At 41.0% G+C, this 17,015-nt stretch overlaps 1 protein-coding gene across 3 annotated transcripts in view; it reads right to left on the bottom strand.

Moving 5' to 3' along the window:
* LOC105454198 overlaps positions 1 to 17,015 on the bottom strand; it is a 165,566-nt gene that overhangs the window by 36,865 nt on the left and 111,686 nt on the right. For all 3 annotated transcript variants that reach the window (XM_011696665.1, XM_011696666.1, XM_011696667.1), the window contains one exon: positions 515 to 593. In XM_011696665.1, coding sequence (XP_011694967.1) covers positions 515 to 593 — 79 coding nt within the window. The remainder of the gene's footprint in view (positions 1 to 514; positions 594 to 17,015) is intronic.

The raw sequence follows: 17,015 nt of genomic DNA, 5'->3' as shown, positions 1-17,015 counted from the left end.
ACATGCGACCGCTCGTGAATTCACGGTCACGTTCTGCGCGTAAAATACGTTCTCGGCGCTTTCGGGTTTATACATCGAGTTTAGGGTTCGTCGGCACCTTAAGGCCGGGATAAAGCGGTCCTTTGAATGAAACTCCTCTCACTGGAAGATTTATACGCGCCGCGCCGGGAAAAATCGAGCAGATAAGATAAGATGGTGCAACTACGTGCCAAAAGAACATCGGGATCTACTTTGAGTAGATTGTTGGCAAATTCGTACAAATACGTGAGATAGCTTCGTAGCGGCAAGCGTTGTATACGACGTCATGTATAATGAATTTATGGTGTATCAGTGCTCAGAAAAGCTAAATTTTCCGCAAAAACGCAATCTTCATGCAACATTCGCAAGGATGTATAAAGATGTTTTTGCAACATGTAACAGATGTGTTATAGACAAAGAAACACGATTGGCTGCTTTATTATTTATAGAATAAATATTTGTATAAAACGTGAAATATAAAAATTCGTTCAATTACCAGTCATTGCCAGTTTTGGAGACGTTCTGTCGCTTGCGTCCAGTTTGGTGGGGCTTTGGCTCGGCCACCATGTTCACATCTGAAAAAACAAACGGTTTTTTTATTAATAAAAAATAATAAAAATCATGCAGAAGTAAAATAGAAGAAAAAATGTCGAACAATTAATTAATTGTACTATGTATTAATTCGCATATATGAGACAATAAGATGTTTAGAGAAAAAATTAAAAAAATAAGTTATAAAGTAAAGAATTAAATTAATAAAAACGGACTATGTATAATTAAGTTTTTCTCCATTTAATTCTTTATTACTTAATTTTTCCTAATTATTACAGATATTAATACCTACTTTTTAATTAAAAATTACATAAAGATATATTTATTTTTCATTAAGTACTAAATTATTACTGAGACTTATTAATTTAATGGCTAATCAATAAAAAACTCAACCCTTTTCAAGTTTATTTCAAGTTAAATTTGTTGGATAAAATATGAAGCAAATATTGATTTCATCTGATTCATGTGAAAAAGATGTAAGAGATGTAGATCAAGCTTTAAAAACCTTGTCAAGCTCGTTTTCAGCAGTGTCGCGTGTTTATAAATTCACGGTTCATCCAGACGTATCGACGTTTACATATCACTTGCAAAATAAACGAGTCGCGTAATAATAAATGACGCGGATTGCGAAGTATCGACTCACGGGCGTGCACGCGGTGCTCGTGCCGCGATATACCCATATACATAGTAAGCGTGCAAAGTGCGCTCTCTCATCGCTGCGCTGCACCGCTCCGCAGTCCGTCCACGGCTTTACCCGGATTAATAAAACGAAGACGCGGCCACGGCTGTGAAGCGCGAAGTTTCCGCTCAGCGTTTCCGCAAACAGTTATTAATTTCGCTGCCTTTGAGCCGGCCCGTAGCGAGATTGATAATGAATGCGCCGCGACGTCGTCGCGCGGCGGCGCGGCGGCGGCGGGCGATCAAGCGACAAGGATTTCGCATTCTTCTTTCTTGTTTTCGTCGCGGCGGTAACTGAGACGACGGCGGTCGCCGTATTCATCGTACAGAGCGATTCAAAAGTCGCGCAACAGGTGTGCAACGATATTGATCCGCGCGTCGTCGTTCTGCGCGCCGTGTTGGCGGCTTACGATCGTGTACGTACGATAATTTTCGCGGACGTCAGCGGGCGTGACAGATACGCAGATCATAATTCGCGAACTGTACGGAGTCATTAAGAGCTGCGAGCGATCATGCACACCTGTGATAAACGCAATTGCGTTCCCGTAACGGGAATAATAAAAGAATTGAAATAAGTCACGACTCGACTTTTGGACGATCGCGTAATGAACGTCAAGGAGCCGCAGAGTAGCGATACGCTGTGCACTTCTGAAATCGAGGGTGTTTAGAGATATCAAGAGAGGGAAAAAAATAGTACATGCCAGAGAACGGAGATAGTGATACCTGCCGGAGGCAAGAAGATGGAACGGCAGAACCGATAAGGAAGGAAGTGTCAAGAGGGGGGAGGTAAAGGAAAAAAGAAGGAAGGCAGGGAAAACGGAAAACGAGCGATAGAGCAAAGAAAAACTAATATAAAAGAGAAGAAACAGCTCTCCAATTCGACGGAGTTGTTCTTTTGTCCTTGCGGTGAGATGGAAGAAGTGGAAAAAGTGAAAATTGTACAGACAACAGGAAAATAGCCGGCGAGATTGTTCAAATAAATTAATATTGCGTAAAGAAATGTATAAAAAAGGAAAAAGATTATGCTTGTTTGATTTTCACAATTTCTTATCGTCTAAATTAACTGAAAACTGCAGGAGAATGAAAATGTTAAGATGAACGAAAAATAAGAACGCGCCGTTAATCTCTTTCTGATATCATCGTCAATTCTTTTGGATAAAGTTTTAGAACATAATCTTTACATTCACAGCGTAACACACCCTTTCCCGCCACAAATCACTTCATCCCAAAAACATTTTCCCATCACGCCCGTTACTCCCGCAAGACGTTTGCTCGTATCCGTGTCGCTAACTTCCGGACGTTCCGCAAACCGTTGAGGTCCTGTAGCAAGTCCCTACCACCATCCCTTCGCCATTCCAACCCCTCTTGCGAGGGGTTGGTTTGTGGATGTTCCTTGTTAGAGTAGCGGGCTGATTCCGTTGTGTGCGCAGCGGTGCGCTTCGTCCTTTGTGTGAGCTAACCAAACACCCCCTCTCTCGGCGCCACCGCCCCTGTACCTTATCCTCATCCCCCTCTCATCCTTCTGCTCCTCCATTATCGCGGCTACTTGCGCAAATTGTTTACACGTCGGTCCGCGAGCATTTCATGAGGCCGTCCGAAAATTGATGATTTGGTAGATGTTTGTTGCACTTTGAGAAGGTGAAGGAGAAGGAGGAAGGTTGATTTATTAGAGAAAGAGGAGGTGAAGAGTATTTCACGGAGCTATTGAAGACGCTGGATAAGGCTGCTTCAAGAGCTAAAGCAAAGTCGATCTTCGATTTCACGCAAACATCAAAATTTGCTTTATAAACTCAGCTGCGTTATCATTTATTGTCTTTAAAAAATATAAACTCTTGCTTCGATGCTACTCAACCAAAATTGAATAAAACGAGAGCTAACCAATACCTCGTAGAATATTCTAATCAATGAAATTCAGATCAATAAAAGCCTGCAAGCGTACATGTCTGTGTGATACAATCACCTCATTCTTTGTTAGTTTCATGTAATTTACGCTATTTTCACATGATGTTTTAAAAATCTATTTGTTTACGTTAATTTTTGAACAGTATCCAATGATAAAGTGAAATGTATAATTGATTGTGTTCAAAAACGTGGCTGAGGAGGACGTGTAAGCGTATACCAAGGACCGGAAAATTCAAGCGCTTTTCCTCGCGTGAATGAAGTGTGAAGTCGTTCTGTTTCTCTCTTTCTCTCTCGGTTTATAATGCAATGAAGCTGTGCAATCGCTCGTCGCAGAACACTGCGGACGATCGGCAAACGCGGCAATTGCATTCGCCAATTGTTTTTCTCGATTTGATTTCCCGCGGATCGAAATGCCCACGCGGATTGATTTATTGGTAATCCACTTCTACGCGCGGCGGAAGAGAAAATCCGGGCGTCAAGGGGTTAAATGCAGCGCGGCGGAACGAAACTCCCCGACATTCGCCACCGCGACGCAGCTAATCGTTGCGGGCGTCGGCGTCGCCGCGAAGTTTAGTCGATACGCGGGTGTACGCGGATGCAGTAACGCGCGCGAGAGAAAGAGAGGGGAGGGGGGTGGGAGAGAGCAGTGACATAGAGAACGAGAAAGAGAGAGAGAGAGAAACACGGTGAGAGAGAACAGAGGAGAAGGGGAAGAGAGGAAGAGAGAGAGTGAGAGAGAGAGAGAGGAAGTCGAGTATCGATGTCATCTCCAGCACGCGGTTGAAGGGTGATTCCTATATCGCGTTGTGAATTGTTCCTCGAACTAACCGCCCGGCGGTTGAGCGAGCGACAGCGAATGCGAGAGCGCGGGCGAGAGCGAGAGCGAGAAGCGGGCGCGAGCGCGAGCGCGAGCGCGAGCGAAGCTGAGCGGAGTCTGTAACAGGCAGCGACGCTAATGGAATATGACAACGCGAGGCGAATAATAATCGGCCGTTTCTCCGTCGCCGAACTTCGTAATAAAACGAGCATTGTCCGTGACGTTTCGTCGCCGACAGCGTCGCGACGTCACGGCGGACGTCGCCCCGCCGCCGCTCGTGGATTTTTCGCGCTGTTTTCGCGCGCGCATTCGTATTAACGATCCGTGAGGCGTTAATGCACTCGATAACAATGTAATCCATTCGGTGAATTGTTCTATGAATTTTCCCATCAATTTTTCCGTCACTTCGAAGTAAATTTTTTTTCTAAGTATAATCCGACTCCATTTTACTTAACGATTTTTACTCGTGGACACGTACAATCGAACAATTTAATGAATGCATATCTGTAATGTGTCATGTCAGAACAAAGTTTATTTATCTCAAAATATATATATGTTTTTAATTGTAGCAAAAATGAACTAAATATTGTATGCAATTTTTAATAAGGCTTTCATCAATCTTCAAAAGCTTTGTCGTTCTATGATGAATCTAAGTTAAATGTAATGAAAATGTCAATACGTTAACATTTTCTATGTGCTGAACGATTCAAATGAATAACTTATTTAGGTTTTTAGATGCATAAAATATACAATTCTTGTTCTTTTTTCAATTTCGAGTATTTAATTTTAAATAGATTTTGCTTTAGCAGATCTGCAGTTTGAGAAATAATCCCGCAGAGAAATGTGATGTTGAAAATTTAAAGCTTACGACAGGTAATGACATGTGCTCGACGTAATCAGGGAAAAAAATAAACTACAAATATATCGCACAGTTTCGCCCGAAGAAAAATTTTACTTTATTACAAATTGGAATATCTTTCTATCATTTTCAAATTAAAAATACTGTTTCTACATATTGCAGTCCACACAAATTAATTGTATGCTAAAATTGGTCATGCATTTGTTAATTACAAACATATTTCGGTATCGTTGTAATTTGTGCTGTACTTCGTAACGTGTAATAAATTTTACCGTAATGATAATTTATTATATAACATAACTGTCCTTTTAATAGAATCTCCATTGAGCACAAGGAAAAATAATCCCTCATTTAATTCACAAAATTGCGATAATTAACCACTCAAGTGCACAGAAGAGTGATAAATTAAAATATTCATGCGTACGTTTAAAGAACGCTTGGAACGCATTTGATGGAAAATTTGTTTACCACGCACTCAGGTAATTGTAAGAAAAATATTGCATTTTACACTAAATTATAATCAAAGGAATTAATTTATTAATTTGGTGTTATTGTGACAACGATTATTTTATTATTTAGTAATGTCAAGAATAATTGATAGACTGTGAAAATCGCTGATAATATGGCCTATTAATTTTATAACCGCGAGCCGTTAATCACAAGGGATGCCAAATTGTTAATTCATCAATTTATTTATGATCTTGCAGATCGAGTAATTAATATTGCACATGGGCTTGACCGGGCATATTTCGATATCCAATCGTATCGGAGCGATAATTTCATTATGGAATTTACACGGGGGCCGATAAATCTCGCAAAATACCTAACTGCGTGTAGCAATATCTAATCTACACTTATTAATCTACATGCCTCTTAACACGGTTTGATAATGTTTTACTATGGCTTGCGCAACAAAGGGCGATCAATATTTGTTGTTAGTTAACTCATGATGCAAATATAGATTAAAACAATTTTTTAACTTAATGAGATAAACGTCCCAGTGACCGGACATGTACCTATATCCAAACACGTACACAAACTTATTAGTAGTACTTATTATTATCAATCTTAAATGCTTTTTTATTATAATATTATAACTTAATCACAACTTGTATCTTTAAATATTTTTACAATTAGGTTTTGACATTATAATAAAAAGGATTTAGAGGATTAATAAGTTTTGTGTAAGTGTCCGGATATATATCTGGTCATTATTTTACCTTAAATCATATATTTTACTTTTTCTGCAATATAAATATGTACAGATTTTTTAACAAAACATTCCAGTTCACTCGAAATAAAAATACCTTTGCGATATTCTCTTGAAACATAATAATTTTATGTAAAAGTAGAAATCAGTTGTTGAGACAATTAAATCAAGATTAATTTGCAAAAGGTAATTTATTTTCCAACGCTTTATGAGTCAAAGGGAATATCTTGTTAAAAGCGTATTGATTTTGTTTTTTCACTTTCGAGAGAAAGTAAAAGAAAGGAGAGCCGGAGCTGATGCGCCCGGGTATTCCATAGGTATATGAAGCCAATTAAGTAAAATAAAAAAAAACGGTCGACAAGTTGAGGCGAGTCGGCGCGGCTGATCCTCCGTATACCGCGCTCGCGGAACGCAGGATGGCGGAAGTTATCACCGTGTACACGCGCGGTTACAAGTTCGACCGTTAAAAGCGCGCCCGGGTGAGTTTCGTACCAGCCAGTGCGACTCGCTCGGCTCCGACTCGGCCCCGGCTAGACTCGACATGCACGCATTACGCTATTAGCCCACGACACGACATCATTTCCATCGTTTCGCTACACTCTTTGCCGGGGTCGGGCCCTTTAATTGCGCCACGTTATTTATAGCCGCAGTTAAAACTTGCCTGGCCGTAGAGCGAGAGACACACAAGCGAGAGGCACTACCGGGTGTCTTCGCCGGGGGGGGGGAGGCCTCTCCTAACGGGATGGATCGTTTGTCGCGGTCGACTTTGAGGCCGTCGCATAAATTATCCGGCAAATATTTTACTTCTTCATCCTGTTTAACCCTCCTTTCTCCCTCCATCCGCGAGGGTTAATGGAATTACCGCGGGGAGTAATTTTTCCTACGTATATATTTCAGTTTCATGCAGATAATTCTCAACGTTATCCCGTGCGTTTATTCCCCCACGTAAGATACGCGTCCCGGCGAACGTGCAATAATAATCACTTTCCATCCTTATTTCTTCCTCACATGTATTCATCATTAACGTCGCAGACCTCGACATATTTTTCTACTGTGAGCATTACCATTTTTTCCATTCTTTACCGTTTATACCTACCATATTTCCCTTTCTCAACTTTTTACGATTACTTTCCATCTTGCCAACATTTCATTTCTCTCCGTCTCTTCATAACGTTTCTGCCACAATACGTTCTAGCTTCTCATAGAAAATATCGTTTTTATATTATATTTCTTGTCCATTGAACAATGTTATATTTTACCATTCTACTTTTGTTGTTCTATTTTTCCTCTCTTTTTTAATGATCTATATGAGGTTAGCCGAGCTGTAATTTCCTCATCATCCCTCTGTGAGTTTTTAGCGAAGATTTTCAACACTCGCGCGGAGCGCAGACGCTTCCGCGTACGCCACATAGTAATTAAAGCGATACGTAGTCGAGATAATTGACATTCCGACAATACGTAGCCGACAATTTCTCCGCATCCTAATGAAAGAACTGATAAATAACAGCGTCGGCGACGTCGGCGTTAGCCGTGCGGCGGCTCTCTTTTAATCCCGCTAATCCCGCGGCCGAAAAAAAGGAATCCGCGAATTCGCGCTGGTTGCCGCGAAAGGGCCCGCGGGGGCTAATCTTGGCGGGCCCTTTGTCGGCGGAAGTTCTTTTGTTTACCCCGTGCGCGCGCGGCGGTGGAGAAGGGCGAGAGCTCTGAAACGCGAAAAAGGGGTAGGCACTTATTAAGCAAGCCCGGCTTTGTGCGAGCCTTCAGCCTCCCTTCCTCTTTCGGGGAATGAAGGGTGGTGGAGGAGGAGGGGAGAGCGGGGGCGTCGCGACGTCCGCAGACGGATTGACCGGACGGTGGTGCTCGGACGGGCGCGATGCAACGTAAAAGGACTCCGCATTTCTGTTGAAATGCCGACTCGAAATGTGGCTGGCGGTTCAATACAGCCGGCTTGAATGCACCAGCCTGAGCTCTCAATGGCGCCGCGCTGCACCGCGTAAGGGATGGCGCGCTAATTATAGCGTTTGTACCGCGCGCGCGATTGCGATATATCGTCGCATCTTTTCTGCATGTAATTATAGCAATTTAATGTTATTACCCTATGATTTATGCGTTTTTATTGGCTAATTAGAATCATTGAAAGACACCCAAAGCTTTCAATTACAATATATATATTTTAATAATAAGTTAATTATTATTACATTGTGCAGTAAAAAATATAAATATGATTATTGGTGTGCTAATATTCGTTTGATAAGCATAACAAATGGCTGTATATAAAAAAAATGCACTTGCATATTTTAAGTCAATAATTTAGCGTATTCGTACAAATAAATACTCTTTTTTTAGAGCTAATAATTATTCACGAAAAGATTCCGATTATTTGAAACCAAATCTTATATTTCTAGACGATCGTTGTCCTACTTATGTAACATATGAAAGAGCCATTAAGTGCCAATCAATATTAGGAAAAGTTTAGAAAAGATAAAAAATCAGCGAATTCAGGAAGTGGAGAGTCAGGAAATTTTTTGGGTTTAACTTCTACTTTTTACAAGTGTAGTACAGTCCGAAAATATTTTACTTCTTTTCATTCGCGTTCAAATTTCGTGTGTTACAAATTGCTGAAAAGGATAATTTTTCTAAAAGGAGAAAAAAAACTTCTCTCTTTTTTTTCTTTTGGAGTTAAAAATTTACCAGAGGAAGAATGGTGTCGTCACTATTTAGACATTGATATGCTCTCGTTGAGTTTAATGATATCTTGGTTAATTTAAATTTGCATGCGGAAACCTCTAGTGATACATGCGTAATACGTTATACATTATTTAGAGGGAGTTTTGATTTAAATAATATGACTTTTGTGTGTGTGTGTGTGTGTGTGTGGGTGTGTGTGTGTGTGTGTATGTGTGTGTGTGTGTGTAAAAATTATAAATCTTTTCTATCGAATAAATTTAGTTTCTTAATATAAATTATAGATACACAATTATTATTGTAACATTTGATTGATGTATGAAAAGCAAACAGTTGTAGGTATATAAAAAAGCAACTGTATATGTGAATCAGTGTATTTGTTTAACAAATAGATCTCTTCTTTGCAGAGCTAATCTCCACTCCCGGCGTAAATTATTTAAATGTTGCGATGCAGAAAGACAAAAAGATTGTCCTCGTCGCGGCGCGGTCGTACATTACACGAAACGCAGAAGGAGAGACTGGATAGTGCAATATTTCATTGACACGATCGTTTTGCGCAATATAAAGAAAGCAACGAAATTCGCCGTCAACTTCACTTCAACGGCAGCGTTGAAAATCGTGCGCGGCGTTTTCCATTGTTGCACGGGCGGCAGATGCCGCTCTATCTAATCCTACTTCGGCAAAGAATAACGCGAAAACGTGAGCGCGGTCATAAATTCAAACGGTCTCCCCGACGACAGCCGTCGCGGGACAGCGTCCCGCGAAAGAGAGCAGCGCGCGGCAGCTCAGCCAGCGGCAGCTTCCGACATCGACGCGCGCCGTATAGCGCATAATCGCGTCGTCCGACGCGCGCCTCCCGCCTTTTGTAACTGCCAACGGGCCAATCTAAGTGACGTACGGCTTCGCGCGACCCCGCGACCTCATACCGCGCCACCATAATCATTTCATACACAATAGTCGGACGCCGCCGTTCGCAACGAGGAGCGCGCGCGTCCCGCGCGCCCCGGCCGCGACGATGCCGTCGCGCGGAGCGGTCGGGGATCGGGGAAGCGGTGCGCGGCTGCAAGAGTAATGGATGCAATTTGTAGCCACCTCCGCACCTCCTTCTCCCCTCGGCCGCCATCGCCCCTCGCATTCCAGGGCAGCCAGGCTGCTGCACGCAGGGCGATCCGCGAATTTACACGCGTGCCGCCACCGCTGGGCCTGCCAACCCCCGGTGACCCGACACTCGCGAAGGGTCGCACCTCGCGCGACCCTTCCACTCTTGTTACTATTCGGCGGAGGTGACGGCGTAGACACGCGACGGCAAAACCGAATATAAGTCGGAGGATGTTTAAGGGATTTAATTGTTCTATTATAGCGCTCATTATGTTACAGAAAATCGCGAAAATGGAGACTTTGTCGTCGGTAAATATTCACGGTTCTCATTACCGCACATTCCATGTAATAGATTAACTGACGTATTTTATTTTCTGAATGATTGATCTCGGAAAATTTTTAGATGTGGAGTGAGGAAGACAAATTCGCTATATGATTAATCCCATTATCCACACTCTATGCACTGTTCAGAGACCCAATTCTCTTTTCTTTTGTGTAAAAAAAAAAATCTTAATTAATTATCTCATCTAAAGTAAATTCTCTCGGAAAATATTAATGTTGATAGAACGATGTAATTTGTTGATTAAAAACCTACAAGTTCCGCGCTTTCCGCAATTTTAATATAACGTACGTTGCTGCAATTCTTTTATATAATAATGTAGTATATATGTATATATGTATATATGTATTTATTTATGTCTTAAAGAAACGAAGCGACAGGTATTTCCGGATTCATCGTTAGCACTTCGAATTTCGTAAAACAGACGATACATATTCCGCACGTTTACCTCGCAGTGGACTCTGCGATACAACGTAAAAAATATTCGGGGTCGCTGTGGGTCGAATCGATAGGGTTAGAATTTAGTTGGGTGACCCACGGGAAGGCGGGCGAGTGTACGTAATTACATGGAAAAAATTCCAGTCAGGAGGCGAGCGTTCTCGTTGTTGAGTTAGAGTCGCGTTGCGTGGCGTGCTCGGACTTAGAAATCGGCCAGCCAATCAGCCAATCACGTATCCGCGCCGTGGTTGCCTTCCGATCGCTTTGGCCCTACCGAAATCTCGGCGGGCCAATCGAGCCGCGCCGGCACGCTTCCGCTAAATTGCGCGCTATTTTTAAATATTAAGTCCGCTCCGTTCCCGGGGAATGCCCGTTCGACCGAAACTTGCCGACATTCAACTCGAGTTCACGACTGCAGTTAATTCTTATCGGACATCGTTTACCGACAACGCGCGTTCTCGGATTCCGCTCACCAGGCCCGTTACAAGATGCTGAAGTCACGTGAACTTTACATATACGCGGAGGGAGAAGTATAGCTTAAAGTACTACGAATTTTACTACATTATACATTTAACACTCATCGCGCGTTCTCCGCGAGATAACGCATTGTCGTAATATTTCTCTTTCTTTTCTCTGTGTAACAAGATTTACCTGCGCCTGTGTAACAAGGTTCACCTGACTTCCTTCGTCCTCAACTTGTCATGAAACTTGATGACGTTGCTTCGCCCAGAAGCAATCGCGTCGCCAGGCAACGGCGTGAATTTTCGCGACGCGACTGTACACGTCTTAAATCGAAGACGGTTATCGTATCGGCACGGAATCAGGTCGCGGAGCTCCCACGGGAGGCGAGAGGATAAGAAGTTTAAAATGTGTCGCGCTGGACTGGGAAGTTCGTCATTTAATTTTCCATCACTTTGTATTATCCGACGGGGCTCCCCAGGGCGGGCCGCATTAGTAAGCAAGGAATAATATCGATGCTACGGCGAAGTTCGGAATTCGAATCGACTTTGCGCGATGCATCGAGCTACTTTCGCGTTATACAATATTAATGCACGCGCGTCACTTTAAAATACAAACACTTTGGGGCCCGCGCGTGAATAATGCATACTCCCTCTCGCCCTCCCCGCGTTCTCCCTTCGCGGCTTCATTACCGATTCGCCTCGTTTCCCGACTTATTCCACGGAATCGTCGCGAGTTACTACCCTTTGATTTCGTACTCCCCCGTGCGATCCGAGCGCGCGCGCGCACCCTCGAAAAATTATCGTCGCATAGTCTCCCGGACCGCCCCACAAATTTCTGACGTAACACTCGAACTTCGCGGTGACCCCATTTGTAGATCCTTCGTAGATCCTCCCATCGGACTATCCGCAACTATCTAGGCGTCTGGGACGTGTCTGACATTTCACGATAAAATGTGTTGCGGCGTATATCGAAAAATATCCGGAGTATCGCTCGGCAATGCGAAATAGTTTATGCCAGTAACTAAAAAAAAATGTAAAATAAATTCCTTACATTTCCTTACATTTCACTATTTAAAAAAAACTCGTTTAATGTTACCCGAAAGTTAATAATATCTTTCATCAATTTTAAATTTTGACATCTGTCAATTACTTTGTGACATAAATTGTCCAGCGTGTCTTAACAGCGGCTGCTTAAAGTACAAAGAAGAAAATTTTCAATTCTGTTTGAGAAATTAGTTTGGTATAGAAATGATTTTTTTCTCCATCTCCGCGTCAATCTTACGCGCTTAATTTTTCGATTAATAACTGCGAAATTGAAATCTAAGCCGTAGATTGCTTTGTCACGATGTGCCTCTTCTTGAAAAATACAATCTATGTTGTTCATTGTAAAAAAAAATGACATCGTGATTATCGAGACCCCAATACGTGTCGCTTCAGGCGGGCTTTCTGCATTATCGCTGGCAGGCGACGCGCAAATTGCCAAACTTTTCACACCCCTGCTGTTATTGTTATTGTTGTCGTCGAGATAATTACGCGGCGGCACAATTAAATCGCACGATAATATCGAGTTTCGGTATCGATCGCGCCCTGATCAATGGCGCATTCGCCGGCGTAATGCTCGCGCCGCGTCGCGTCGCATCGCGCGCATATACGCGTATTAACGCTTTAACGACAAATATAACATTTCGCCTGAATTGCGTGAACTCACGGCTCGTACACGCGCGCAATTTACGCGGCCGCGCGCGTCGCCGTCGCCGGAAATTATCGACGTGCATAAACAAGGTCGGGGAAGCTTCATTTTTAGCGATATCCTTTGATCATGCAGTGTCAAATGTTTGGGATGCTCGTGAGATTAAAATGGTGAAAATTATAAAAATCGTAGTAAAATAATTGACGGGCGGAAATGAGATTTGTCTCCTGCAGCGCATTCCTACAGGAATTGACTTTGTGAAATAGAAAAAAAATCTGTCGACTAATATCGATAATTTTTTTAAAAAGTTCTGCAATTTATAACTGTAAAGAGGAAAACAAAAGAAGAAATCAAACAGTAAATATTTGAATATTTGAATGTCTGTATCACTCAATTAAATTTTTGCAAAAATAAAAAATGTTAAGTACAACTGATTGTACGCAATTGACAATATCAATAATCAAAATACAGCATGTATTTTTTTACGAGACAATATTTTATAATCCTTCTTAATATTGTAAGTCAATTTTATGAAGCTAATAAAAACTAAACACACTTTGATGCCAATCAATTAAGGTTCTTCCTTAAGAAGATATATAATTAGAAAGAACCAACGAAGTGACATTTAATTTCATAAGAAAGAGAGGAAAGCTAATATAAGAGTAAGGTCTCTGTAAAGATCACAATTAAATTTTACTAAATCCTCTATGTTTGTAAAATAAGTAAATGCAAGATGTATAGTTATCATTGCCACACATTTGGAAGATTTGCGGCAAATGCAAAATTTTTTTAAAGTCAATTTACTATTTTAAAAATGTGAATACTGCGCCTTTTTATGCAACAAGGATCTTTAATTCCACGATACAGGATCGTTATTGTGCGCATCGTTCTCAGGACGATCGTACTACAATGAAAAAGCAGAGAGGAACGACCGCGACGTGACTTTTGAAAATTGCATAAGAAGACACGCGCGGGTAAGGGAAAGGGAAAGAAGCTAGATGTTCCCTCGCAAATGTCATTACGGGCGTGCATTTCGTCGCTAATTACAGCGAAATACCCGCGAGGCCTGTCCTTTCCTCGGTTAATTAGTTAAACTCCCCCCCTCCCCCTTTACCCTCCCCCGCCCACGGCGGTGATAAGCCGGAGAATTTTGTCCTTAACGAGCTGCGCACGCGGCTCCTTTAAGGGACAATGACGAACCGCCGTGGCGTTATCCACCGAGAGGGCGAGAACGATGTTTGTACGCGCCCGTCGTAAAGGCTGTTTTACGCGTCGCCAGTAGGAAAGGTAAGTCAAGTGCGCGGGTTACTCGGTTGGTTTGTCTCCGTGAGTACCGTGTACCAGAGGGAGAGAGGCAAGCCGAGAGCGGGTTATTTGTCGCAAGCTCGAGAGCGTGTCCTGCGTAAATATCTATAGTCGTTTAAAATCAACGCCAAGCCAAGCGGAAAACCTACATTCACCACGAATAGCAATAAATTCTAGCAAATAGAGAGAAAAAGAGAGAAAGAGAGAGAGAGAGAGAGAGAGGCTGTTCATTTTTAAAAAGGCCTTGTTTGATATACATGATCCGTGTATAATAAAAATATCATCGTAAAAGTCATAAAGATTTCCGATACTGACGTGCAAATGAAAAAGCCAATTTTTTAAACGTTATAGCATCAGTTTCCCTGAAAAAAACCTAAACTAATAATTAGCATTAGATATCATGAAATAAATCTAGACTCTATAACTCCTATCTGTATGGCAGATAAAACTGTATAGCATTTAAAACTTAAATATTTTCACTTAAACGTCCAAATATGATATGCAAGGTGTCTTCTTAAGTATTTCAATTTTTAAAACACGGCGATTACGCTAGAATATATGTGCAGTCATCATTTCTCGTGGTAGAATAACAGTGTCTAAAATTAAAATATCACTTTTAAATGCAGCACAATTTTTGGCGTGTTTGCATGTTTTAAAATAAGATTCTTCTGACTAATTTTACGTACTTTTAGATACAAACTTATTTTCAGACAGTTTCTCCTCTTTTATGTCATTCTTCGTTGCAAATAAAATTTGCATAAAGTTTTTCATACTATTTTTAGTATATTATACCTATATAACTACCTATATAACTATCTATATTATACCTATATAATATCTATATGATCCATAGGAGTAAAAAATTTCTTTTGGTTCTTCTTTCGCTAAAGTTAACTTTTCTAGAGTTTAATAACATAAAACATACAACAATTAACAATTCATGAAATAATTTGTAATAAGAATAAGCGAACTGTGTAATATACTGTCACTTCATATTATAATGTTAATTTATTTTCTTTAGTCGATGGATTTGTTATATTTTAAAAGTACGGAGCAAGTACATATCTATGAACAGTATTCTAGTCCGCTGTCTCACAGAAACAAATTCAGGTAACGAATCACATATTTGTCTTGTTTTTCTAAATAAATCCGAAATAAGAACTGCCGTCAGGACGCATTTGTATACTACTGTCTCAATTGGCGAATCGCCGAGCGAACATTACTTTCGAGTGGAATGTGTAGTCGAAAACGAGTGCTCTGTTGGGAACGTATTTCGGCGAGTTGCACGGCGAGTTGCACGGCGAGTTGTACTTTAGGGGTTTCGATGATGACCATCGGGATCTGTTCGATTATTACGTGTGTTATTATATTTCTCATTATTAACGAGCATCGATGTAAAAAGGGGCGTGTTTTTAATTTATTGTATACCGCTTAATGCTGATTAAATGCCGGAAATAGCAAATTAGGACCTTTCCGTGAAATTTCCGTGCGATCGATTCTGATTTACGGTCTACAACCGCAATTTAAACCATTGTCTGTTTTCAGTTCATAATCTTGAAGGTGAAATGTAATAATTGAATTTTAACATAATTTTCTATTCGATTTATTATTTAAAGCACAGATTATTCTGCGTCTATTGTCTATTATTATATTACAGCATAGTTCCATTATGATGAACATTTATAGAACATAATTTTCACTTTAACAAAATCTCATTGAATTGCGGGTAATGCCAATTTATGCATAATTTGATAATAATGGGATTTCGTTGCAGTAATATATGTATGTATGTATATATATATATATATATATATATATATGTACGTATATTTTTTGTGTATTTATATATCTATATTATTTATTAAAAACTTTATAACTGCAATAAAGAGATAATTGTATCGATCATATTTGTTTTATTTCTGTCAAACATTTTCTTTGAATATTACAACATCTGTTTTCGTATCTTTTAAATTGCGAGAAAATATTTACTTCAGACATTTATTTTCGTGCTCTGTATGGAAATATTTGCACATTTATCTTACGAGCCATACGAGTATTTGCGCGTGAGACTATAATTACAATTGCATATATACACACTATCGCGATACACAGTGGAATTTCCATCATCCAAACTAATAGGGGAGACACAAGTGTTCGCAGATAAGCGAATTTTCGGATAATAGACCAATTATACTCCTTTCTGACAACAAATTTGGTTTAATTTAGAAAGAAGACTGAATCGATAGTTCATTTATATGTTTATGCACACACCTCTCATTTCTGGCTAAATCACAATCTTTTTCATATATTTAGCTGTGTAAAATTATCTTTGTGTCGCCCCCCCCTTCCTCGGCTTTTTATTCAACATCCCGAGTACCCCGAAATAAGGGTGCACGCGTTTCATCTTGATAAAGTAAACAATGCGCGAAATAATAAGGAAATATTCTGTTCGGATAATAGGACGTTCTCCCGAATGGTGGAGCGTTCAGATAATAGAATATTCGGATAATGGAGGTTCGATTAATGGAGGTTCCACTGTACTGTGTAATTCAATACAGAAGTCGTACGTGTACGCCGCCGCCGCGCCGCCGCAGCCGTGCCGCAGAGCAATCGCATGCGGGAAATGGGGCAGGACGCTTGAAAATTCTGAAATCGGCTTTGTCATTTCGTCAAGAACGCGAAAACGCAAATCGAATGGCAACTCGAATGGAAAGACCCTGCAACCGTGCTTAACGACGGGAAAGGCGATCGCCTGGGAAAGTAAGTTGGCCGATGACGGTAACGGCGGCTGCACCTTGACACGGACACACTTTAAGTTTCCCGACGTGTCGGTATCAATAAAACCACCCGGTAGACTCCGTAAATCTCGCCGCTCCGCGTAATCTGGCAATCGAAGTTTTCTAATCACGCGAGACATCGCCGAATGGACTATCGATATGCAGTCAAGGGGTGTCGCCAAGGT

This window comes from Wasmannia auropunctata, unplaced genomic scaffold (genome assembly GCF_000956235.1).
Source record: "Wasmannia auropunctata unplaced genomic scaffold, wasmannia.A_1.0 LD335987.1, whole genome shotgun sequence".
Taxonomy (NCBI): Eukaryota; Metazoa; Arthropoda; class Insecta; order Hymenoptera; family Formicidae; genus Wasmannia; species Wasmannia auropunctata.
The sequence above is the reverse complement of the archived record's forward strand: the minus strand, read 5'-3'. Positions and strand labels throughout refer to the sequence as shown.